The sequence below is a fragment of the Prunus persica genome, chromosome G1 (genome assembly GCF_000346465.2).
Source record: "Prunus persica cultivar Lovell chromosome G1, Prunus_persica_NCBIv2, whole genome shotgun sequence".
NCBI lineage: Eukaryota > Viridiplantae > Streptophyta > Magnoliopsida > Rosales > Rosaceae > Prunus > Prunus persica.
In genome coordinates, this window is record NC_034009.1 from 41,722,273 (window position 1) to 41,748,851 (window position 26,579).

A 26,579-nucleotide genomic window follows, 5' to 3' on the forward strand; every position below is an offset into this window, starting at 1 on the left:
TGAAAAGTGACATTTCCTGCGGGGATTGGCTTATTAATTGCATATACAAACCCACACATTTGACATGGGCTTGGTTGTTGAAAATTTTGGCAATCTTGAGAAATTGCTTTGGCTCTCTTGCTGGCAACCCAGAACGTCTTTCCTTTTGCAATCAACTAATCAATAGTAGCATGTGATTGATGTGATGGAACTACGAGAGAAAGACGTACATATTTATCACATCTCACAATTTTCTCTACTGACTATTGATGCATACAAATTTCACTTGGTAATCACTTGGTAATGAGGCCAGTTGCTCGATCAATATAGAGTCTTGCTTGCTTTAGAGTGATGTTGCTTACATGGATGTGGTCTAAATGTTGGCCCATATATCTACTTTGAGATAAATTACTGATATGGAATCAAATAGTAGATTCTTATTTAAATGTGTAGTTCAAGTCGATAGTTTCACAACATAAACATTAATACTTCCTCCCACAAACCTATGTTTATTTACATAAGAGAGCTGCTACAAATTCCTCAATGTTCTTATCAGAGCTTCCACCTTCCGCCACAGCCTCCTTAGCCAATTCTCTCCATCTCATTGAATTCCTTTTAATCTCATTCCCTCTCTCTCCTTCCATGACTTGTGCTATGCATCTTTCTATTTCTTCTTTAGTGACAATTCCCATTTGGTCAACCTTGACCCTCACTCCAACTTTCCATTCATCTTCCACAAACTTAGCATTTGTCAATTGGTCAGTCCACTGTGGCATTGCCACCATTGGCACCCCTGAGCTCAATGCCTCAAGTGTAGAGTTCCACCCACAATGTGTCATGAAGCAACCAACGGCCTTGTGAGCCAAAACTTGCAGTTGAGGGCACCAATTCACAACCAAACCCTTCTCTGATGTTTGCTCTTCGAAATTGCTAGGAAGCTTTTGAATTTCTGATTCTCTGACTACCCACAAGAAGTTGGTTTTGCTCCTTTTTAGGCCCAATGCTAGCTCCTGCATCTGCTTTTCTTCTAGGTTAGCCATGCTTCCAAACGATACATACACCACTGTGCCTGTATCTTTTGATTCTAACCACTTGATGCAAGTGTCAATGTTGGGTGTGAAAAGGTTGAAACCATAGTCTCTGTCATCTTCTAACCTTTTGTCTAGGTACATTGATGGAAGGGTTGGCCCTATTGTCTTGATTGGCAATCTTGTTCTCATCCAGCTCACCACCTGATGAAATTATAAGGTGTCGTCTATTTAAGATTCAAATAAAATTATTTGTACCATATTTATCGACTATTTTTCATTGAGTAGGTCTCACTTTAATAACAGAAGTGGGCAATATGTGTCCTCAAATTCTATGGCTATAGTTGCCAAAGGGGCATTTTAACTCAAGCTAACATGTACTCTAGGCATACAGCATTTAAAAAACAAAAACAAAAAAGAATCTAACATGTATAATCAACACAAGAAGAATTGTTGTTTTCTGTCAGTTCAATCGTAGCTAGGTAATATTAGTCCCTTCAAATATAGATCCTAGCCTCTCCCAATAATACACAGAAACATTGTTTACAATATTGAGCAAAGCGTAAAGCCATCCATTGTTCAAATAATGGGGGAAAATAATATTCATACTTCAGTTCAAAATGTACTCCCTAAATTTCAATTCGGAATTAACACAAGCCTCAAGCCCCATATGTTATGTCTTTTAATCCATGTAGTTTGCTAGAATTTCCAATTTCGTTCTACCGTTAAAAGAAACGTAAAGATATACCCTTGTAGTTTACACTAAGTTGCAAACTACATGGACCAAAAATGTATTTTAGCCTATGATTCCAATTCAAGTTTTCTTCTCTTATAATTTCCCAAACATCTTTAATCAGTCTTTTTGAAACTTTACCTAAACTTGTTCCTTCAAGGCATTGCAAAGATATGTTGATAGACTGATATATGATCAAGAAATGTTTGTGGATACACACACACACACACACACACACACACACACACACACACACATATGTACCTCTTGTTCCAAGCAATCAAAACTGTTCCAGAAGATCCAATCAGCATCAGTGATATTTGAAAACCTGCCAACCACCAACTTTAAAAAGGAGGGGTAGGAGCCTGGATCATAGATGAAAGACGGCAGGTCATGAGGCTCAAGTAGTGGCAACCCAGGTAGTAAAATTGGACCCTCTTTCAGAGGAACACTAAGCACCCCTTGGTGCACATTACAGTACACGGTTCCAACAGCACAAGAGTGAGTGAAAAATGAAGCCCCAGCAATGCCTAGCCCTTTGGCCATGTCCAGAGCCCATGTCATGGCTGAGTCATAGATAATGCAGCTAATTGGGTACCCAATGCTCTCTTGCTTTGAAATCAGCTCAGGTAATCTTTTTGACAAAATGTTTTGGAGCCACTGCATCTTGTTCTCTGCATTAATCTTGTCTGCTTCTTCAGATGCAGCATAAATTGACTCAATCTTGACCAAGCTCAATTGGGTTTCTATGGGCTCATGATGAGTGTCAGAGGAGATGGTGACAAGTGTCACCCTTAAACCTTTGGATGCTAAGCGTTTTGAGAATTGGAACATTGGGTTTATGTGGCCTTGGAGAGGAAGAGGAACCACAAGTATATGGAGCATTGGTATTGTTGTACTTTTTGCTGTGAGGATAAGAAGTGAATAATTGAAGGGAACTTCCAGACTTGACTCAAAATTTATCTTTTATTTTTCTTTCTCAAACTTGTTTTCCCTCGAAGTCAAGATCCAGACTTGTTTCTCAATTTCTCTCATCATCAAATTGCAACGATTTCTACAACTAGTACCTAATTCAAGACTTATTTCTTAGCCAAACCAACACCCCACTATTTCTTAAAGCCCTAGACCATGAAAATAGAGAATGGAAAAAATCATCCTAACCCGAACTTGACATGACATGCGAGCAGGAGAGTGCAGAACAGCTTCAACCAAAGAGGCATGAGAAGATACCTGTAATTGAGGGAGTACAGAGCAGTTTCTGTTCTGTTTTGAAGGAGGGCAATATGGGTAATCCGAACCTTTCATTGATTGATGCCATATTTCAAGAAAACAGCAGCATCACCAAGCCTTATGTGGATTTTCTTTCATTGGCTCTTTTTTTTGTCTTTTCTCAATTTTCTTTGTACAGCGTAATGTGTCTCTACTTTTTTTTTTTTTCTTTTTCTTTCCTTCAATTATTTCAGTTTAAATAGTGCTGGAAATTAAATTGGATGGCTTTTCGGATCAGCCAAAGTTGTCATAAATGACAATTGACTGTTTCCTCCTATGAATTTGGCCCATTTTCTCTTTCATAGGTGAAACTCTTGCTATTATTAACTGCGCTTTTCTGGGTGATTTTGTAACACTGTTTTTGTTAAGCAAAATGACTTTCAAATTTCTATCCATTGTTGTAAATCAAAGGGATTAAGGAGAGAATTTAGAAGCAGAAAATATAGGATATGTTCCTATGGCTTCAGTCTTATTCAATCTGTTCAATATTTTGATCTACATTACAAAATGAGAAGGAAGCCTTCTAATATAGGCAAAGGCCTTGGTTAGAGAAAGAAAAGCATTTGAAGGTGCAGGGAAATATTCTTCCGACACGTGGGCTCCACTTTCATCATTTTACAACACTCCCTCTTGGAGACCATCATATATAGAATATATCTTGTTAAAAACCTTGCCTGTAAAACTCAATGGGACAAAAACTGGTCGAAGGAAAAAAAAGTACATAACAATGTGTAATATAAAATTTTGTATATATTGACACGCGTGCGACACTGCCTCTTAAAACATTGGCAGAAAAAACCCAGCGGGATTAAAACCTGGACGAAGGAAAAAGAATACAGTGTGTGAAGATCTTTATTGACAGCACACTCCCTTTGATGCTTGGCAAAATATCTTTACGCTATACTGTTGATCATCTGTTGACACTGTTTCTGTGAGTCAATCTTGTAATATTGTTGGATGCTCCCCCTGAAACGTATCTACCCCTGATATCTTCATGACTATCTTTCTAGAGGTAAGATCTTCCGGATTGAGTGAATGATGTAGCCATCAACAATTCGTGTAGTTGAGCAAATATATTTCCAATGAGCTATTTCTATGTAAATCATAGAAAATTTTCAGAGTCCGCGTATTCCACAAAATCAGGGCTATTTGTAAGTTTACTTGAAAAGAATATGCCCGTATATGGTGTTATGCGGAGGTAGCATCAAATATGCCTCACATCATCTCAAAATGATGGTGATGGAATTGAAATCTATCTGGAAAATACAATGTCCAATCCAGTATACTTCTGAAAAAATATTTAAGTGCCAAACGGTTAACCTACATAAAAATACTTTAATACTTTCTTAGTATAAGCAAAAATCTCGTTGGCATACCGCTCGATCTTTAGGTCGAGACAAATATTTCTTGAACTCTTCAGGAGTTTTGACATATTATAATCAATGTACTCACTGACGCAATTTATGCATATTAGTATTGAATACATATTTTGTGCTTCAGGCATATGCCCTTCAGGGACTTGCTTCATACAATTGCAATCATTTCAGGGATTTTGTTTAAGGGATTAAACTTTATGACACATTTTATAGCTTTAACCCAGCTATTTATACATCTTTAGAGAATCACTTCTGGTGATATGCTTTGTTCATTTAATAACCCTTAAAGACAATATGTTGGTCTCCCTAAATGTGCAATAAGAGGGCACAATTGCATCTGTAAATATGGAGAAACCTAACATTTCTTGTTTTTGCTAGAAATATTGTGTCATACAAAGTGGGCATATTCCATTTTATTCCGAACACCTAAGTATAACTTTCAGTATTAACATCTTTTTGGGGTTCGTACTATAAGTTTGTTTTTTCACGTTCATTCTCATTGATAATGAAATTGCCTTTTTCCATTTTAGCCAATGATATTGTCGACATTTAATAATTGAACATGGCTCCAATCAACACAGCCCATTGATGATTTGAGTAGCTACTCCAAAACCAAAAATTGTCATTCATCAATTCATGATCCCACCATTCTCATGTGCATGCGCATACATCTATTATAAGCATTTCTTTACTTTTGGGTACCCAAGCCACTTCAGGGGGCTTTTATTGTCTCTTTCCAGACAGACATCTCTTATAAAATGAATTATGTGAGAATGTGGATCATAACCTCCAATGGAGCGTTAATTTACAGTAGGGCGTGAATAATCTCAATTTTGGGAGTTGGAACATTTAGAACCCATATATCTGTCATGCTGCAAGTATGTCACAGATTAATACATACATGTATGCTACGCATTAGGCGTGCACTGTATCAATATTGACATGTTTAAGGATTGTCCTTTCGGGACTCTAATCCATATCGTTTGCTACGCAACAGGCGTGCATCATATTAATCACTGCTATACCCATGTTTTGTTCTTATGGGATTTTAATCTATGCAGTGTATCATTAATGTATTCATCTTGCAATCTGTGAAATTTGCATTAATAATTCATGAATACATATCAGAATGATACAAGTCATTTTTTCGGAATGGTCATAATACAAGTCGTTCTTCTGGAACTATCTATAATGCAAGTCATTCTTCTGGAATGGTCATTTGCATGGCGTTCTTCTGGAACAGCCTTATCTCCTTATTTGGTTACCTTCAAGGATGTTGTACAAAATATCAAAATAAGAGTACAAGTATGAAATAACATAAGTATTGCTTACATCCTTAGGTGGGAGAAACTTTGCTCAAATATCATTCAAGCTCGTATCGGCTCAGCAAATACAGTGTAATGCTTGATGATCTAGTTATATCATGCAAGAGCAAAAATCACAACTCTTTTATCTTTGTCAAAACAAATAACCCTTAGAGTTAGGATCACTTCATGGATTCTTTCTTCAGATGTTCGTTCTAAAGAAATAAAATTCCTTATGAACAGAGAGTTATAAAAAGAGAAAAAATGCGAAAAAAAAATTGTGTTATTAATTGCAAGATAAGGTAAGCAATCAAGGAAGGAAGCTGGTGAGAGCAGACAACAAACTCTCATTTCTCCTAGTCTAGAAGAACTTCAGGAGATTAGAGCATGTGGTCATCATTACAGTTCCATGATGTAGCAGAAACGTGATCAGGGATAGTCTCGCTTCCTGAATGGATGATCAGAGATAGTCTCGCTTCTCAAGCACATTGAGTGCTCATTGGTAGGAAAAACATGTGGATATTGCATCACTAGATATGGAGAAAACTGGATGTATTCTGCAAAGAAAATTTTGTTAGTAACACATTTATACACTTATAAGAGGAATAGGTAGAACCGGTAAATTTCAAATTAACTATAGGAAATTTGCGAGATTCTCGGGGTGCTTTTGAAAAAGTAGCTTGGTGAAGTCGACAAAGCAAGATTGAAATCCGCAAAGCAAGATCGGCTTTGACGAAAATGATCTTGAAAACGCCGAAAGTGCCAACAAACATTAATTGAGGCTGTGTGAAGTTTGGAATCTGGGAAAGAAAAAGAGAATATGGGGATCCGAGATAATATTGAGATCCTGGAAATAGTGCCACATTTTCCTCTTCTTTTGATACATAGACAAGGGTTGACTGCTGCAGATTTCCAATGAAAAGATTCTGGGAAACCACAAGAGGCTCATGGCTAAGCTTAAGAGGCGTCGTCCTCTTTCTTCGAAGGTTTCCAGAACATAGTGGAATTTTATAAATTTTGCAGAGTCTGCCTTTCCTTGCAGGTGGAAAAATCTATCTGTTGTATGCCTTTTTTCCTGTTTATAATAATTGCGCAAATTCTTAAACTTGCACCCGTTGTTTTTACGTCTTTTCAAAATGACGGTTTGGAACCTTGTACCTTATAGGTTCAAATAACCACATCCAATCTCTCAAATTACATATTTCAATGCATGTGAGTCAAGAACTTCTGGCCTGGGCCAAACATGACCTCAGAATTTATCTGCCCTTTTTAGATAGACACGAAATATGAATTGAGGAATGTCATGATAATATTGCAATGTAGTAGTGAAGAGCATTAACTACTATATACCCAAAATTTTAGATTCTGGATTTTCTCATATATTTGGATTCATGAGCTTCCGACCCAGATCATATACAAAATATATGGGGAGCCTCAATTCATCATTTGAGGTTTATCCTGATATTATCTATTTCACGGTGTATTCTTAACAACTGGAATTCACAAAATATATTTCTTTCTGGAGGTGTCGATTGTAACAAAATCGAACTTTATTAAATTCATCATTTTCTTATGCCAAAGAAATATGTGGTGTACCACAATTTGCAATAATACCTTAAGGGTTGTCCATTTAACTGTTGGAACTTTCATGTTTCCAATATTGTCAGATTTTGAACTTCGGGCCAAAATCACATATTCTCATGGTATGGACATTTTTATAATTTCTTGTATATATTTCGGAACTTTAGGGCCTTACATAATTATCCATATTTTGAGGAACTTCTAACATCTCATTTAATTGCCCATCTATGAGTTTAAGGAATTGCATGTTCCCTTTTGTATATAGTGATGGTTTACCCAAAATGATTAATATTTATGCATATGTCACTATTCATGTATACAGTACTATTCGTCAAGTCATGAAATTTGTGTCTATTCATGCATATAGTACATTTGCCAGTACAGTTACTATTCATATGTACGGTACTATTACATCATCAAAGAACTCCAAGTCCTTATTTACATGTCAAGGATCAAGGATCTTCAAGTCCGATAACCTGTTTACAAATATAGTACCGGAGAGACTGCCAGCTCTCATATCAATATTATCATCAAGGATCTTCAGGTCTTGATGTAGTTGTATGATGAGAATCAATGAGTTTCTGGTCCTGATCTGTATACTGTAAAAACTCATCATACCACACAATTAATCCATAAAATAAATTGCTTGTAAATAAATTGATGGTATGGACGATTAACCCGTACCATACTTTAAATAAATATAAATGTGCGGTAAAATAGATTCATAAATTAAATTGCTGGTATGGACGATAATCCTACACCATACTTTAAATAAATGTAAATATGTCGTAAAGTAAATTGTTTGTTATATGGATGTTAATGCCGCATCATACTTTAAATGAAAGTAAATGTACGATAAAGTAAATTCATAAAGTATGAGGGTTAATTCCACATCATATTTTAAGTAAAAGTAAATGTGTAATAAAGTAAATTCATAAATTAAATTGCCTCATGTATGGACGTTAATTCCACACCATATTTTCAATAGGAAAGGTCCTCAAAAAAATAAATAAATAAATGTGCGATAAAGTAAATGTGCTTGTATGGGCACTAATTCTACTTCATACTTTTAAATAAGAATAAAGACAGTAGTGTAGACGGTAAACCCACACCACACTTTTAAATAAATACTGTTGTATGGGTAATAAAACTACACCATACAATAAATAAATTGTATGAGTAATAAACATCACACCATACAGTAAATAAATTGTATGGGTAATAAACATACACTATACATTAAATAAAGTAAATATGGGGACAAAACCACCACTGAATAAAATAAGAAAAGTGTTGGTATTATTAACGGCCTTCCACTGATAATATGTTTAATATTACCAAGGTCCATTTTTATTAGTGGATAGTAATACAAGAGCAAATACATATAATATATGACATAGAGGAGAAAAAGAAATAACCACATAAGTGTTGAGCTGAGAAAATTTAGAAATAAAGGGGAAAGACTATCGTACTGATAACGTGTTGTAAATCAAAGGGATTGAGGAGAGAATTTAGAAGCATAAAATATAGGATATGTTCCTATGGCTTCAGTCTTATTCAATCTGTTCAATATTTTGATCTACATTACAAAATGAGAAGGAAGCCTTCTAATATAGGTAAAGGTCTTGGCTAGAAAAAGAAAAGCATCTGAAGGTGCAGAGAAATATTCTACCGACATGTGGGCTTCACTTTCATCATTTTACAACATCCATGAAATTATAGAATAAGTGGGACTTGATAGTCAAGACCTACCCATGTCCTATGCAAATGAACAAAGGCAACCATAAAAAGTTTTTCTCACATTGGGGTGATGTTGCTTACACGGACATGGTCCAAATGCTGGTCAGGTTCATTAAGTGATGGGCCCTTTCAATTGAAACAATATTAGGTAAAACCTCATTTTCCACTTTTATGTAAAACCTCATTTTTGAATCGAATGCCATGTAAGACTATAGTTGTCCATCTATTATAACTAAATTATAAACCATGCCACCAACCCCATATTTGCCGGACATTTAATATAATTTCAGTTTGTTTTTATTTTCCCTTGTGAAATACTTCCCAAATTTCATCTAGCATTTTTTTTTTAATGTTTGGTAAGTCTAGGTATGAGAAATAGTTGTCTGGCACATGAGAAAGTAGGAGGGAAATATAACTCTCCATTTTTCGGTTTCATTTTCCATTCCCACACGAAAGTTCGAGAAAATAGCCCAACATTAAATGCACATTTTTCATAACTATTTTGTCCACATTAACAATTTAGAATTACAATATATCATTAAATGCATTCTTTTCTTATTTGATTTCATATGGGTATAATTGAAAAATTAAACAAACTTTGTTTTACATTCCTACACTAACCAAACATGGGAAAGGAAATAAAGTGGTATTTTCCCGTTACTTTCCCAACATTACCAAACATGGGAAATGAATCTTCCAATTCCTATTGGGAAATAAATCTCCATTTCCCATCCCTTTGAAAATGACTTAGGAAATGATTTCCCATCAAATATTTTCCGTGAACCAAACAGGACCTCAAAGTTTCCAATTGTAGATGTGCATTTCACTCCCGCATTAATAACCTACCATCTCAATTCATACATTAATATGCAATTATAGGGAATGATTATCAATATTGATAAATATACACCCACCGTTCATGTATAAATTTGAGTCATGCTAGGGAGATCATTTTTAGAGACCAACTTGTGTACCATCTCTCTAATAGAGGTGGTGTCCACCAATACAATGGGTCTCACCCTCTATTAGAGAGATGATATACAAATTGGTCTCTAAAGATGGTCTCTCTAGCATTTTCTATAAAATATCTACAATTTTTCACCATGTATTTAGTTATATACCCATTTTTAGCACTAATGATATAGATAAACCATACACCATTTAATTTCTATAAACAAACTCAAAAAATAACAGCTAGCCTTATTGAATTTAATTTTGATTATTAAATTACTTTTATGCTCTATTTAGTGTTCTAGATTTTTTTTACGAGGTTTTGAGGTTTGGCTTATTTTAAGAAATCGATGGCAATTTTGTAATTTATATAAAGTTCGAAGCCTCTTTGTTATATTATAGATGGATTTTGGGTATGTTTCTAAAGTCCATTTCATGTAGGTTTTTTTATTTATAATTTGGACCCCTATATTAGGTATAATAATGAATCTCTCATAAAAATAATTGACGTATCTCTTTTTTATATCCTATATGTACTTACAACTTTTCCACTCAAATAAAAATAATTTTTTATGTAGGTAAATTCTTATTCATATTCAATAATATGTAGATTATTATTCATGAAAATTAATAAATACAGTAATAAGTAAATTATTATTCATAAAAATAAGGTTATGGATTGCAGATAAGAAAAAACTAGTTTGAAGGAGAAAAGCCAAATTTACTATTTATTTATTTTGTGATAAAATGATGATAGTGTTCGACTTAATGGTGACGTGAAATAGTAAGATTCTTGAGTGAATGTGTAGTTTAAATTGATAGTTTGAGGAACATAAGCATTAATTACTTGCACAAAACTTAATCGTGAGGTAAAATAGTAGACTCTTATTTAAATGTGCAGTTAGTTTGACAAACATAAACATTAATTACTCACACAAACCTATTTCTATTTGCATAAGAGAGCTGCTACAAATTCCTCAATATTCTTATCAGAGCTTCCACCTTCATCTACTGCCTCCGTAGCCAATTCTCTCCATCTCATTGAATTCCTTTTAAACTCATTCCCCCTCTCTCCTTCCATGACTTGTGCTATGCATCTTTCTATTTCTTCTTTAGTGACAATTCCCATGTGATCAACCTTGACCCTCACTCCAACTTTCCATTCATCTTCCACAAACTTGGCATTTGTCAATTGGTCAGTCCACTGTGGCATTGCCACCATTGGGACCCCTAAGCTCAATGCCTCAAGTGTAGAGTTCCACCCACAATGTGTCATGAAACAACCAATGGCCCTGTGAGCCAAAACTTGCAATTGAGGGCACCAATTCACAACCAAACCTTTCTCTGATGTTTGCTCCTCAAAATTGCTTGGAAGCTTTTGAATTTCTGATTCTCTTACTACCCACAGGAAACTGGTTTTGCTCCTTTTTAGGCCCAGTGCTATCTCCTCCATCTGCTTTTCTCCTAGATTAGCAATGCTTCCAAATGATACATACACAACTGTAGATGCTTCCTTCGAATCTAGCCACTTGATGCAAGTGTCATTGTTGGGTTTGAAAAAGTTGATGCCATAGTCTCTGTCATCTTCCAACCTTTTGTCTAGGTACATTGATGGAAGGGTTGGCCCTATTGTCTTGATTGGCCATTTTGTTCTCATCCAACTCACCACCTAATGAAATTATAGGGTGTCACGTATACAACATTTAAATAAAATTGTTTGCATCACATTTATAGACTATTTTTCACTAAATAGGTCTCACATTAATAAAATAAGTGGGCAATATCTGTCCTCAAATTCTATAAGGCAATAGTTGCCAAAGGGGAATTTTCACTCAAGCTAACATGTACTGTAGGCTTACAACATTTTAAAAAAAGATCTAGCAACACAAGAAGAATGGTTGGTTTCTGTCAGTTTCCATGAGGTGAGAGATATCATATGGGCAGTATGTGTCCTCAAATTTCGAGGGCTGTTGCGAAGGGGCATTAGTTGTCCCTCAAGCTAACATGTGGTGTAGGGCTATAGCATAAAGATCTAGATAGGCAATAGTAGTAGTCCCCTTAATAGATCCTACTCTCTACCAATAATGCACAGAAAAAAAAAAAATTATTTACAGTATTGAGCAAAGCGCCGAGGCATCCATTGTTCACATAGGGGAAACCAATGGTTCTTCTAGTTCAATTTAAAGAGTACTAAATGCTAAATGGGAATTGCAGCAAGCTTCAAGCTCCATATGTTATGTGAATTAGGCCAAAAGACAATTGTAATCCATGTAGTTAGTTTTGAATTTCCAATTTCGTCTCTATACTTAAAAAGAAACGTGAAGTAACAATTCAAACTACATTATCAAAAATGTCTTTTGACCTAGATGAATTAGGTAAAAATTAAAGTTCTGACTTCTTATAATTTCCCAAACATCTTTAATCAGTCTTTTTGAAATGGTTTCTTTAAGAGAAGTTGGTTATGTTGAAGAATATAAGTCCCACATTGAAAACTTGACTAAATAAAATACAACATATAATGAATCAATCTACTACTAATATTACCGAGACTTTTATGATAAAATCTCACGCTTACTGGGTTTTATAGATGGTTAAATTTGGGACAATATTGATGTTGCTAGTAGCGGCTCTTCTCTAGGAAGACCATTGCAAAGATATGATTATAGTCGTATATATGATGAAGAAATGTTCGTGAATATATACAAGTACCTCTGGTTCCAAGCAATCAAAAGTGTTGCAGAAGATCCAATCAGCATCAGTGATATTTGAAAACCTGCCAATTACCATCTTAAACACAGATGGGTAGGACCCTGGATGATTGATCAAAGAGGGCAGATCATGAGGCTCAAGCAGAGGCAACCCAGGTAGCAAAACTCGATCCTCTTCTGGAGGAACCCTAAGCAACTTTTGCTGCACATTATAGTACACAGTTCCAACAGCACAAGCCTGAGTGAAAAATGAAGCCCCAGCAATGCCTAGCCCTTTGGCTATGTCTAGAGCCCATGTCAAGCTTGCGTCATAGACAAGGCAGCAAATTGGGTAGCCATTCCTCTCTTGCTTTGAAATCAGATCTGGTAAGTTTTTTGACAAGATGGTTAGGAGCCACTGCAGCATGCTCTCTAAATCAATCTTGCCTGCTTCTTCATATGTGGCATAAATTGGCTCAATATTTACCATACTCAACTGGGTTTCTATGGGCTCATGAGTCTTAGAGGAGACGGTGACTAGTGTCACCCTTAAACCTTTGGATGCTAAGCGTTTTGAGAATTGGAGCATTGGGTTTATGTGGCCTGGGGAAGGAAGAGGAACCACAAGTATATGGGTTCCATTTGCTCTTTGTTTTGCTATCTCCATTTTCTTTGTACACAGAACTCGATCTACCTGTATTTGTTAGTGTTTTTGTATTCTTGCTGGGTTATGAAATGTTGAAGAGAAGAAATAGAAGAATGAAGAAAGACAGAGTGATGAAATGCTCTTCTTCTCTCTTGCTGAAATTGCAGAGAGGATTGTATTTTTCTTCTATCAGAATGAGCACAAAAAGCATGTACTACATACCTGTTAACCTTAGCTGGATTCACACACAACAAAATGAATCTCAGCGCCACATCTAGCTATTCTGGGATCACTATAGGTGGCTTATTTCAGCTTTACATTTTGGAGCCTTACACCTACCATTCTAAGAGACTAATGCATTCACTATTATCATTCTAGGCTTGTACTTATGTAATCAGCTCATTACTTACAGTTCTACATAAATAGATCTACTGTAAATTAAATTGGATGGCTCTCTTATTCCATTATTCAACAATGAAAGAAACATTTCCTGAGTGGTACATTTTTCTTTTCATAGGTCAAACTTTTTAGCCCATGTGAAAAGTGAAGAGACATCACTAGCAGATAACACCAAAAAAAATAAAATTGCTTCATAGTCACAAATAGTCTTTTAGGTTTACAAAATGATCACGAATTGTCCTTTAGGTTTTTTTTGTGACACTAATAGTCCTTTGGTTATCCTCTATTCATCAAAATGGTCCTTTCAATTGGTTTCTGTCAAAACTAACGGTAAAAAAGTCATGTGTCTGCTTTTTGAAATGATGATTTTGTCATTCCACTTAACCATCAGAACCCAACCCAACTTTCGACTAAACCCAAGCCCAACCCTCATAACCCTTTCCCGCCATTTCGTCCTCGGTCTCTCTCTCTCTCTCTCTCTCAATTTGGGGTTTCCAATTGGGCAATTAGGGTTTTTTGGGTATTTGATTCATGAAGCTGACTGCAAAAGGAATATCTGAGTTCGTAAAGCCAAATACGCATTATTCTTCTTACAAAAGTGAGTAGAAGGATGAGTCCGAAGAGTTGTTTAGAGGGGAAACAACCAAAGTATACAGGTTAGTTTTTTAATCTTTGTCTACAGATGTGGTTATTTTGTTTTGTGAAACATCAAACATGTGGTTGTATTTTGATTGTGTAATATCTTTTTACTTTTTTTTAATTGTCAGTGAAATCTTTATGCTTTTCAGTTTAGCTTTATATTTGGTGTGGACCATGTTTGTTTTATATGGTTTGAGAATTATTCAAATATGTCGTGTACGACTTACTTTGTTTAATAGTATTATTTATTGCTTAATTGTTAGTTCTGTTTTTTACCTTAATTTTTTTTTAGGTCTGTGATGTTGATATAAAAAAGACAATTAAGTTAAAAAGAAGGATTTTAGCATTAATTAATTTCAAAAAAGGTTGTGAGGGTTGGTTGGGTTGTGATGGTTGAGTGGAATGACAAGATTATTATTTTTAAAAGCAGTTACATGACTGCACGTGACTTTTTTAACGTCAGTTAAATTAATTGGAATGACCATTTCTATGGGTAGAGGATAACTTGAAGGACTATTAGTGTCACAAAAAACCTTAAAGGACGATTCGTGATAATTTTGTAAACCTAGAGGACCATTTGTGATTAAAAAAAAACTTTTAAAAATATATGACAACCGGCTGAGAAAATTTATTATTATTAATTCTAACCATGTTTTTGTTAACTATCAAAACTTTATCTAGAATTTTATGTAGATGTCATCTACTTTGCTAAACAAATTATAAAGATGCTATGGAAATTTAAACTAAATCATGAGTATCTCTCCAAAGGGCATCCTCATTTTTAGCTAGAAAGTCATTTTACTCACTTTTGAAGGTACAACTCTAAGCTCTCTATTTCAAGTAATCACAAATTTTTTTCTTCTATCAATTCTTCTCTCTCCACAAAATCCAAATTTTTTTGTTTATGGATGCATTCTCATGCTTTCTTTCATTCTGTGGAACATATTGACGGAAAGGTGCTTTAAAAATTTTAATTATAAAAATTATAAAAAAAATAAAAAAAGCATTTGTAGAGAAATAGTAGAATTTATTTCACAAGGATTGGAGGTACTTCACTGGTATAAAAGTTCACATGTATAGCTGCATAATTATATTGACCAAACACATCAGAGGGAATTGACTATTAGTTTGAAGTCCTCAAAGCTAACAGCCCCATCTCCATCTATATCAATTGAAGCAATAATCCCCTGACAGTCTTCAAGAGACAACTCATAACCCAAATCATCCCCCACAACCTCATAAAGCTCCTCAGCAGTCACAACCTCGTCCCCATCAACATCCAAGGCTTCAAAAGCGTTCTTGAGGACATTTTCAAGCCCCCCAAATTCCAAGTTCTTTGTGTTCATGCCCAAGAACTCCTCTATGCTCAGAAACCCATCTCTGTTTGTGTCCCCTTGCTGCATCATTGCCCTCACATCTTGCTCACTTGCCTGATACCCAAGTGACCCCAAAATCCCTCCAAGCTCTGCAGCATTGATCTTCCCATCATTGTCTGCATCAAAGGCTTTGAATGCTTCTACCAGGCCTAGGACTTGGCTCAGTGTCTCAGTTTCTGCAGAGAGAGAGCTTATCTGAGCCATGGAATTAGGTTTATGATCAAGTTGGTGTGTGTGAATTGTATTTAGATTGTTGAAATTTTTATTGGCACATCCCCAACTATATATAAATGCTGCAAAAAGGGATTCCTATGATTTTTATTGGGGTTTTGATAAAAAGTTGGAAAGGAACAAAAGGTGATTCTTATGCTTGTGAATAATTTTAGTGCTATCACATTTTTTTTTTCTGGGATAAGATTATTCTGGCTGACTGTGACACAAAATATTTGCTGGTGTTAACTTGATTTCCATAATTCTGAGCTAATTGTTCAAAAGTGTACCTCAGTAATTTTGATTCTAGAAGAGTTAACAAATTATAGGGTGTGAGAATCTATGATTCACATTTGCATAAATTCCAGCCCCTGTAATGTAACTTGAGTGCTCATGGAATTGTTTTCCACAAGTTGCTTTGTTTGATTCTGTCAAGAAAGTGATGTCCACTTACCCCCATTGTCACAAAAAAAACAAACAAACAAACAAAAAAAACTATATAAATGTTCTTTGCATAAGACAATCTAACATGTTGTAATCATATTGGCTGTGCCTGACTAAGGTTGGGCAAACAAACCCATCAAACCGATTGACAAGTTCAACCCGACCCAATCGGGTTAGATTTATCCTTATTGCTTCCAAGCATTGGGGTGGGTATCATCAAAGTTTTGAAGACTATGTAGTTGGTTTGCAAGTGATGATGAAGTCAAGGTTTCTTCCATCGTTCTACTGTGATCCAGTAGGATATACAAAATTGAGAATTTCATACTTTAGACACAACACAAAAAATGTAAGCAATGGACCAACTATTTATTATTCTAATCGTACTTTTCTTTTTCAATATTGAAAGAAGTTCTACAATCAAAATCCTTCTCTCCCATAAATAAAATAAAATGTTCTTACAAATATACCTACTTATTATTCCTTATTAATATTGAAAGAGATTCAAAATTCGAATAGTAATTCGAATCGAGTATAGTAAACAAATACTTGACTTTGGCCTTCTCTAAAATGGTTTTTTTTTGCTGCCTATCAAAAGAACATACCTGATCGGATTCGTACAAAATATGCAAACCAACAATGTACTTTGATCCAAAAATTATGTCACAAAGAAACCAGATATAATATAAAAAGGCAGCAATACAAACAACAATGCATGCATGCAGAGATCACTGCAAATCTAGAACAACACTTACGTATGAAACGGTGACGTACACAAAACAATCGTTATAGATGGCTATCAAATCTCAATATGATTCTTTAATTCTCGAAGCTTATTATTGAAATTAGGGCTTCTGCAAGTACATGCCAAACTTTCCAATACTCTCTTTAAACTTGGAACGAAAGAAACAGCAAACCAAGAAATTACAGGACGGCATGTCGTTTCACACATGAATTGAACAAAGACGGATACATTCACGTCATTCACTGAGGTATATATTTTGAACACAAATATAATATATAGAATAGATGCTATAAATCAATCAATTGCCCAAATTATTGTACTATAACAACGTCATCTTAGATGTGGCTAAAAATATAAAAATTAATCAATCAATTGTGTTTAACACCATTCGTTTATTCTAATTTCGTCTTCTTGATCATTATTTGATTTTGTTGAGAGTATCTCACACCGAATGATATGAAAGTTTTGTCTCACTCGTTAAAAGATCTCGAACTTGTTCAATCATTACTAATTAACTTTGAATTAGTTTTGGGTTTGATTTTCGGGTCTAATTGATGTAGGTAAAAATATATAATTTTTCTTATTAGAGAAAGACTGCTTAGATTTTTTTAGTTAAAACTTCTCTTTCTATCCTTGTAATCTAGTTCTTGCAAGTACACGACAAATCTATTTTCATATTTACAAGTGGTTTATATATATATATATATATATATAGGGGGCGGATCCGTGGCACCATATTTTTGACACAACTTTTGACACAAATTTTGAACCCTTAGATTTAAGCACTATTAATGGCTCAGATTAAATCTCACAGCTAATTTATTATTATCTTGGAAATAATACATTTATTCTAATTATTATTATTTTAATCTAATAATTATGAATTGGACTGTCTCCAAATTCTACCTCCCCCTTCCTCCATGCCCAGCGTAATCTCCTCCACAGCCTCGATGTGCCAAAAATCTCCATTTGCCTACTGCTAGTTATATGCAATTACTTTCTCTCCACTCAGAATCAAAACGAATTTGGGGGAGTTCCATGGAGGGCAGGGTAATCATGCTCTTAGGTTCTTGAAATTTCATTGGGGATGATCAAAATGAATCTCAATCAACTAACTGCTTGATCCTTTTTTTGTTTTTCTCAGCAAGGGGAAATAGAGGTTTTAATTTAGCAGCACCAGAAAAAAAAAACGAAAAAAAAAATTACAAAGATCAACCTTCCTCCTCCCTACGTCAATCTTCCCTACTGGGTATTTGATTTTGCTATATGGGTTGGGTTCGTTGTTTCTTGTTATGGAGGAAAATAGTGTGTGGGCAAAAAGAAGAGAGAAGTAAAAAAAAGGGAAAGTCATGAAAAAGAAGAAGAAGATGTCGTGAGATAGAATGTTGATGCTTTTAGGAAGAAGTGAAAATATAAATGTGGAGAGAGAAAATTGAATAGCAAAGTTAATTAAATTAAATTATAATTATTTTAAGTTGAAAGAATTAGTTTATTTAATCTCAGCCATTTATTGTAGTCTAATCTAAGGGTTTAAAATTTGTGTCAAAACTTGTGTCAAAAACATGGTGCCACGGATCCACCCCCATATATATATATATATATATATATGATAGGATTTCATCATTTTGATCGAGCCGTCGATTGCCATCCAATGTCTTTGGAGGCGTTTCAAAGTTTTACTATAATATTATATTTACATAGTGTAGTGGGAAAACCCCACCAACAAACACAACACAACGACCAAATATTTAATTGGTTACCCTAATTATTTATTATGTCTAGTTGATTAAGAATGACATGTGGTTTTTCTATTTTATTATTACTTGAGAGAGACAAAAACGGCTCAAGCCAAATTGCCCACAAGCCTAATCTCACAGCTGGTTACACAAAAATGACTAATTTTCTATTTATATTTATATTATATTAAAATAGAAGAATTTTGTCGTTTATGCAAGAACTGGGAATTGTTTAGCGTTTGGAGAGCAAGGTTCATGCATGGATCAATGAAGAAACTAAACTTCATCACTCAACCTCCTCAGGTGGGAAACATGACAACTACATACATATATATTATACAATATATGCAAGAAGATTCTCTTAGCTGTTTTTTCCATTATAAACAAATGGCATGCAAAATACTTGGAGGAGGAGGGGTCATGTAACATGTTGGGTGGATGTGGAAACTAGGTTAGCTGACCTTTCAACTTACCAAAGACGAAAAGATACAAAGGGTACCCAACTCAGTGTCGCGTTAACGTGTGGATGATTACTAATCATAGATGTATTGTGAATTAGTTCAATAAATTTACGGTCAATAATTAATTATACGCAACTGGTTGTATCACTCGTCTTAAATCCGCGTAAACATACCACATATAGCTTGTTGTTATATTATATTGAGCAAGGGAAGCCAAAGACTTGGCTACAAAACTATATATAGAATGGCCTTGACATATTTCTCAACACGAGAAATACCAAAAGAAAAGTCCCCCTGTTTTTTCCAAAGTGGGAAAAATAGAAGGAAAATAATACAAAAATTTGAACAGATACACCTCATTGAGGAGGAACACTGATATAAATATGTACACATATAAAGTTCAACCACTACAAATACCCTTCAAAACACCAGCAACGAATCTGTGGTATCATAGTTCATCTTCAACAAATTGGGCTGCACAGCAAACTTGATCATCGGTGGGGGCCCACATGCCAATGCAAGAGAACCGTCCGATCCATCTGGAAGGTGCTCCCTCATTATAGTATCGGTGATGAAGCCCACGCTGTATTCCCACCCTTCCCTGCCATTCTCCACCACATACCAAACCTTGAACCTCTCATACTTCTTAGCCCAAGCATCAAGCTCTTCCCTCAGCAAAATGTCGTCTACTGTACGGTTCGCATAGACCACATACATTTCAGTCTCGTCTTCTGGGTCCTTCAATATGGCTTGAGCCACTTGGTAAATGGGCGTGATCCCGGTCCCACCTGCCAGCATGGCAAGCTTCTTTGCAAACTTGGGCTTGCCGTTGACCAAAAAGTGACCACGGCCAGTGTACTCTATGTGCCCCAATGGACCCTTTATGTCTATGGCTGCACCTATTGGCAGAGAGTCCAAGTGCTGTGACATGAGCCCCCCATCGGGGAATTTAGGGTGAACATTTTTGAAGTAAATCTTGACCACCAAATCAAAGTAGCCAACTTCATCAATTGAGCTACTTGGTGTGTAAGCCCGCATGCAAAGCTTGCCCTCAATTGTGGCACACACAAAAATGTGCTTGCCTACCGGCAATCCCAGAACTTGGTCTTCTGAAGGCAACGCAAACCTAAAGAGCCTCACGTCATGAGAAATGGATGTCTTGGCCACGAGCTTGCATGGGATCTTCTCGCGTGGAGTAAGCGCGACGCTTTTAACCGGCGTGATTTCTTTGATCGGGGCTAATGGGGTTACGAGAAATGAAATATCTTCTGATGATGTTCTATGTGGCCCATGCACAGATATGTTAGGGGAATTGGATGTGGAGTCAGAAGCGTAAGTTGTGGTTACCAACTCGCCTATTCTATAGTCCTCAAGCATTTTCTTGGCCTTGTCCGAGTGGATGGCATCAAACTCTTCGGTGCAATCTGTGCCGGCGTTGATGAGGATGCTGTCAGCGCCACCAGGATGGTCATTGAGGAAGCGAGTGCAGTCATAGATGTGGCCTTGAATGATGATCCAGGCGGACTGAGGAGAGTTATGCTTCTCGACTTCGGACAGTGAGTAGGTTTTGGAGGAAGTGGTGTTCATGAAAGGTGTGGAGACACTCTTCTTGAGGGTTGTGTTGGATTCAGAATCCAAGTGTTTTTCTTTGGCCATCCAACCGCCCGATTGGTTTCCAGGTTGAGTTGGGTGCTCGAACACGATCCCAATCTCTCCTTTGTGTCGCTTACACACATTGCTTCTAACTCGAAACCAACAATTGTTCATCATTCCCTGGAAAAAGAAAAGAAAAAAAAATCATAAGCACATATCAATTAGTCCCTAAAACTATTTGTACTATAGTTATTGATTAAAAGAAAAAAATCACATCTCTATAAATAAATAAAAACATAATTAATAAATATGATACATATAACGTTACTCAATAAAAAAAATGCAGTTATAATCTATCAACAAGTTATAAACTGATTTTAAAGAATTCATATAATCTTAATCAAATTGGCCAATAATGGTGGAGCAGTTCCAGCTCCCATATTTTATTGTGGTTATCAGTTGCAGTCATGAGAACTTTAGAATATTCAACTCCTAAACTCTTTGTCCACCTCTCAATGAGGCAGTGATGCAAACAAAGACCAAATATAATAACAAAAAAAACCAGACAACCCACACAACACTAGAGAGAAGTGCGTGCACGGTCCAAAATATTCTTTATACAAACAACAGCAGGGATCCAAGGTTGTGGGCTTCCAAGGCTCAAGGGTCCAAGGTTTGAAGCACAAATTCAATGGCCCACATGGCATCACATTACTGGCCTAAATTCCTAATCATGGTATAGGCAGACAGTGACAGTTTGATTTGACCACACCAAATAGCCATGCCAAACTTGGCCTACCAAATTTATTATTAAGTTGGAATATGTGGGTGAAGTTAGTTAATTAAGTGAGTTCACACTCGGCTTTGATTTCTCTTTATGTATATTAATTTAGAATATAGTTTTATTAAAAAAGTTAACTGTATAAATTGAAGAAAAAGAAAAAAGGTCTTTTACCATGACATTCCAAATGAGTTTCTCAGGCTGGGTGTTTTGGGTCTCGTCCCAAGCCCTCACTGCAATCTCTTTAGCTACAAGCAGGCTGAGGACCTCCACCTCCAGTGACCAAAAGCACCAGCACCAGTACTTTCCATACTTGTTTGGTTTTTCCTGGTGGTCTAGTGTGCACACCTGCCACGTGTCCCCTCCGTCCATTGTCACCTCTACTCGTGTCACTTTCTTCCCGCCCCCTGTAAAACACACTCAGTTACGAAAAGTGGAAACACTCTCTTTTTTCCCTTTTTTATTTTTGAAAAAAATAAAAAGTTATGACGTTTCAATAATTCTAATATACAAGTAGTTTCAAAACACTTGATAAATATCTGCTTTGACAAAACCAACGTTTATGAGAAAATACTTGCATCCTATTCTGTACTGGTAATCACAATTTAATAGGTGCGTAGAAAATTTTATTTTTAAATTTTTTATGAATTATTTTTATAAATAAATCAAACTGTAATTTATATAAAGTAAAAATGATGCAAATATGTTAATGAGGTTTTCGATGCACCCAACCCAACTATATTTATCAAATATGTAACGTGTTTCATTCATCTCCGTGTAAGATTCTCTACCTTTGACACCCACACAATAAACCCCAAAAAAAACCCCTAAAAGAATAAATAAACATAAATGCCTGCAGCTCCAATAATATAAACACAAATTATGTACCCGAAAAATAAAAGAAAAACAAACCCTTCTCACCTGAGTACGCGTAGCCTTTCATGGTATACGGCCTCTGACTGGTCCACGAGTTTATAGGCAGAATCTCCTCATGACACGGCGTCGTTATGACCGAGTTTATATTCAGCTCGTTAATTATATACTCCGGCTTGTACCACCACGCTGCACACAAACCCACAGTAACTAACATCAGCTCCGGTGAAAAGTTAAAAAAACACACACATATCAACACGGACCAATCAAAACGCTTAAATTGAATTAAGGCACAGATAACGTGTTCGATAAAAACCGTTACCTTCAGCGTTAGCAAGCTCCGCATTGACATGCGACGGCAGCACTCTGTTGTCCTTATAATGATAATAATTATCCGATTCCCGCGTCGTTACGACGATGCGTTTCAGCCACTTCACCATCCGGCCGCCGATGAACCCGGGTATGATGACCCGAACCGGAAACCCGTGATCCGGCATCAGCTGCTCGCCGTTCTGCATGTACGCCACAATTATATCCCTCGACGGGTCCATCGCCACCTCTTTCTTCACGCTCGTGCCGTACTTGCTGCCGCCGCCACCTGGCAGGTCCTCGGCTCCCTCGAAGCACACGTTGAGGGCCCCGCTCTTGCGCCCGTAGATCCCGCACCGCTTGAGCACGTCGCAAAGCGGCACGCCGCGCCACACAGAGTTGGAGACTCCGGCGGGGCCCCAGTTGAAGCCGATGGTCTGCTTCACCATGTTCTGCTCCTTCCGGCGGTTTCCCGCGCAGACCAGGGTCACGGGGAACTCACGTGACTTGAACTCGCGGACGAGCTGCTCCATGGTGAACCGGGCTGGGCGGCGGACCAGGCCGGTGACCTCCACGGTCCAGTCCTGCCACGTGCCCTTGGGGACCACGCCATGGTTGCGGACGTAGTGGAGCGGCACCGGTGTGATGAAGCCGTGGTGCATGAGGCGGGCCAACGGGGCTTCGCAGTTGAAGGGGTGTTTTCCGGTGAGGCGGACCATGGATGGGTTTCGGTGCACCCAGCTGTCCGACGTGGCCTCATCTCTGGGGTCCAAGATCGACGGCTCTAGTTCGCTGTTGCCCTTGCGGATTAAATCCCCGTACTCGCCGCCGGGGTTGTCATTTTCGTCATCGTCGTCGGAAGAAGAAAAGTAAGAAGCGTCATCGATTTCGACGAAGTTTGCCGTGGTTTTCGGGCGAGTGAGATCCGAGAAGTTGAAGGAGCGGACGACGCCGTTTATGGGGGCGTCGAGACGGGTGAATTGGCGGTTCTGGACGGAGGCCGTCATGACGAACTGTCGTGTGCGTCGTGCGTCGTGCACTCTTTTTTGGTGTCGTGCAGTGTGAGAGTGAGAAAGATAAAAGGGTCGATCAGAATCTTTTTCTCTTTTGGGTTCTGTGCTTTTTCTTTTTCTGTGGGATTTATTTTCCGAGGAAAAAGAGTGAGAGAGGAGGGAGTTTATATAGGCGTTTGATGGAGGAGGGACAGTGGACACGTATGACGCTAGGACGGGTGGGGCCCTGAACGAGAGGAGCCAGTTGGACTGGGTTGAGGACGGGGAAGGAGGGTGTCGGCGCGAGTTGGCTGCTGCTGTGGCTGAGGTTAATGGCTGGAGCCAGCCATGTCGAGAGCCACATGTACATAATTCGGTCTCCTGCCGCCAATCAAAAATAATTTATAAAAAATAAAAATAAAAATTGAAGAGGTTTGTTCGGATAATGGCACCAAAAATTCAATCTGATTAGGTGGGCGTATGCACTCATTACTCATAGATTTGTAGGGAAATTTTTTATTTTTTTCGATATCTTGGAACACAGGAATTTAAGAGATTGTGGTCATTTACCGTTGGATATTAATCTAATGGTTCAGAAAAGTTTCTTAAAAAGAGTGCAAGAGTGAGTGAACCGATAAATTTACATCCAACGATGAGTGACCACAAATCTCTTAGACCCTATAGTCTAAGAGATCGGGACTGTTAAATTCATTGCAACACTGCCTAGATGCTACCTTCCCCAGTTGACACAATTTCATTCATTAATGGAATGTGTTAATGGTTTATACAATCCCTATAAGCCGAGTCTATCAGAGAACACCACGTGACTATAAGAGACTAGGTCCCCTATATATATACCGATCCGACTAGATGGACTACCCCGGGTGTCAATAAAGGACCTCTTAGCCGAACTTGACAAGAGAATGTGTGAATCAGTGATTGGGCATGCAAACACCGACCCAACCACTAGGATACCGTATGTGACCAGAGGCGTATTGATATTCTAAAGGCACGATCAAACCCCGTCGAGTCAGTCACTCCCTCCGCCTGATAGATAGCCTGGCGATAAAGAAGGATCAATTAATGTACATCACATCCAAAATTCGGTGTCGCATTTCCATTTAATCCCTAGTAAATAGCCTGGTGATGGAGAGAGATCAATTAATATACCTCACATCCAAAGCCAAATATCGCTCTACCACTTAATCCTGCCAGATAGCATGATGATCAAGAGAAGTCATTTAATATATTTCAGTCCTACTAGGGATAATGGCACCAAAAAATCAATCTGATTAGGTGGGCGTATGCACTCATTACTCATAGATTTGTAGGGAAATGTTTTTTTGTTTTGTTTTTTTTTTAATTTGATGAATTTAAATTCATTGCAACACTGCCTAGATGCTACGTTCCCCAGTCGACACAATTCCATTCATTAAATGGAATGAAGTCTTTTTCTTGGAATTGATAGGAAACATGGTTCTTGTGTGGTTTGATGTTTGTATCATGCTTATTTAATTCATATTCCATCTAATTTTTGAATGCTAAAATACTAAAATCTACCAAGTGTTCAACCCTTAAATTTAAAACGGCATCGTTTCATAAAATATAAGTAGAGGGAAAATTGCAAGCTGTTTATATATTTGTGGTTGTAAGAGGGTGGACAGTCTTGTGGTAGTCGTTTTTGTAGGAAATGTGTCGAAAAAACCTCGATGGTTTGAATTATTTTTTTTTATTGTTATTTTTCGTATTAAAACTTCATAAATCTCACAAATCAATTAGCTAGTGAAAAACCCATCTAGTTTTATTTTTCTGCAAAATGCATGCTTTGGTTTTCCCTGCATAATTTAATTTAGTTTTGTTTTCGGGCTATGTCCCTTAAGGTAATGCCCTTTTTTATTTTATTTTTTTAAACAACATGTTTGAGAAAGCTTGTGAATGGTACAATAAGCTTGGAGTTCAAGTTAAGAGCATTTATCCTTGCATCTGAGATTGTAGGTTCGATTCCTCCCGCTCCTTGTATCAAAAAAAAGTTGTGAATGATCACATGTTGGTCTAGTAAGTCGTACCCGTACGTCCTTGAAGAGATGAGGAAGCTTATCAAGGAAGCTCATAGACTGGAAGGGGGCAGTAGATAGCAGGGAGGAAGAGAGGAAGGGGACCATATATGTAATGTGTGGTCAACATCTATTTATTTTACTACGTATATATCTATAGCATGTAATAATTAATTTCCTTTGAAGATAGAATATAATTATTTTCACTTAAAACCAATGTCAAAAACCTATAAATGCAATAATATGGAGGCATAAAGGGGTGGTGGTGGGGGGCTTCCTCTCTCACTATGTCCTCAGTTGCCCTAGGGTACAAAACTGTTTGTCCCTTTGGAGGCCTAAAGGGCCTATGGGCACTACATTACACATAGTGAGAGGTAACCATGAGCTCCCATTACACGAAAAAGTTCAAGTGAAATCATTATTTTTGTCACGTATCAGTGTTGAGTGATAGAACAATTCAGTTAAAAGATAACACATAACCACACATAAATTTTTCTCTATTTATACAATATAATCGGATTCTATTAATTTCGTTTAAGTAGTTTTACATAGATAAAAGAAATAAAGGATGGGGGGATGTGGTTTTAAGAAGATGAAAGTGACTATATATACATATACCATGCTCGAGCATGATATAAGATGAAAACTTCAATGCATTTTACTCATGAACCATGCT

At 36.9% G+C, this 26,579-nt stretch overlaps 4 protein-coding genes across 4 annotated transcripts; all 4 read right to left on the reverse strand.

Moving 5' to 3' along the window:
* Nucleotides 392-3,381, reverse strand: LOC18790444 (UDP-glycosyltransferase 74E2). The gene is made up of 2 exons (XM_007222075.2): nucleotides 2,005-3,381; nucleotides 392-1,211 (listed from the first exon to the last, which is right to left on the reverse strand). Exons 1-2 carry the CDS (start codon nucleotides 2,623-2,625, stop codon nucleotides 489-491), a joined length of 1,344 nt encoding a protein of 447 aa, XP_007222137.1. The 5' UTR covers nucleotides 2,626-3,381; the 3' UTR covers nucleotides 392-488.
* On the reverse strand, nucleotides 10,827-13,720 carry LOC18788648 (UDP-glycosyltransferase 74E2). The gene is made up of 2 exons (XM_020555649.1): nucleotides 12,671-13,720; nucleotides 10,827-11,630 (listed from the first exon to the last, which is right to left on the reverse strand). Exons 1-2 carry the CDS (start codon nucleotides 13,313-13,315, stop codon nucleotides 10,908-10,910), a joined length of 1,368 nt encoding a protein of 455 aa, XP_020411238.1. The 5' UTR covers nucleotides 13,316-13,720; the 3' UTR covers nucleotides 10,827-10,907.
* Nucleotides 15,339-15,978, reverse strand: LOC18788674 (probable calcium-binding protein CML29). Its single transcript, XM_007223581.2, has one exon. It carries the CDS (start codon nucleotides 15,910-15,912, stop codon nucleotides 15,439-15,441), a length of 474 nt encoding a protein of 157 aa, XP_007223643.1. The 5' UTR covers nucleotides 15,913-15,978; the 3' UTR covers nucleotides 15,339-15,438.
* Nucleotides 19,460-24,022, reverse strand: LOC18790070 (nitrate reductase [NADH]). Its single transcript, XM_007225266.2, has 4 exons — nucleotides 22,871-24,022; nucleotides 22,597-22,737; nucleotides 21,850-22,082; nucleotides 19,460-21,074 (listed from the first exon to the last, which is right to left on the reverse strand). The coding sequence occupies exons 1-4, from the start codon at nucleotides 23,862-23,864 to the stop codon at nucleotides 19,722-19,724; spliced, it is 2,721 nt and encodes a 906-aa protein (XP_007225328.1). The 5' UTR covers nucleotides 23,865-24,022; the 3' UTR covers nucleotides 19,460-19,721.

Bases quoted from the DNA above. Each gene is read 5' to 3' on its own strand.
- LOC18790444 (XM_007222075.2), bottom strand. From the start codon at position 2,625: ATGCTCCATATACTTGTGGTTCCTCTTCCTCTCCAAGGCCACATAAAC. The intron at 1,212-2,004 runs GTACATATGTGT...TAATTTCATCAG, and splicing joins TTGATTGCTTGGAACAAGAG to GTGGTGAGCTGGATGAGAAC.
- LOC18788648 (XM_020555649.1), bottom strand. From the start codon at position 13,315: ATGGAGATAGCAAAACAAAGAGCAAATGGAACCCATATACTTGTGGTT. The intron at 11,631-12,670 runs GTACTTGTATAT...TAATTTCATTAG, and splicing joins TTGATTGCTTGGAACCAGAG to GTGGTGAGTTGGATGAGAAC.
- LOC18788674 (XM_007223581.2), bottom strand. From the start codon at position 15,912: ATGGCTCAGATAAGCTCTCTCTCTGCAGAAACTGAGACACTGAGCCAA.
- LOC18790070 (XM_007225266.2), bottom strand. From the start codon at position 23,864: ATGACGGCCTCCGTCCAGAACCGCCAATTCACCCGTCTCGACGCCCCC. The intron at 22,738-22,870 runs GTAACGGTTTTT...GTTTGTGTGCAG, and splicing joins GGAGCTTGCTAACGCTGAAG to CGTGGTGGTACAAGCCGGAG. The intron at 22,083-22,596 runs GTGAGAAGGGTT...TGTGTTTTACAG, and splicing joins GAAAGGCTACGCGTACTCAG to GGGGCGGGAAGAAAGTGACA.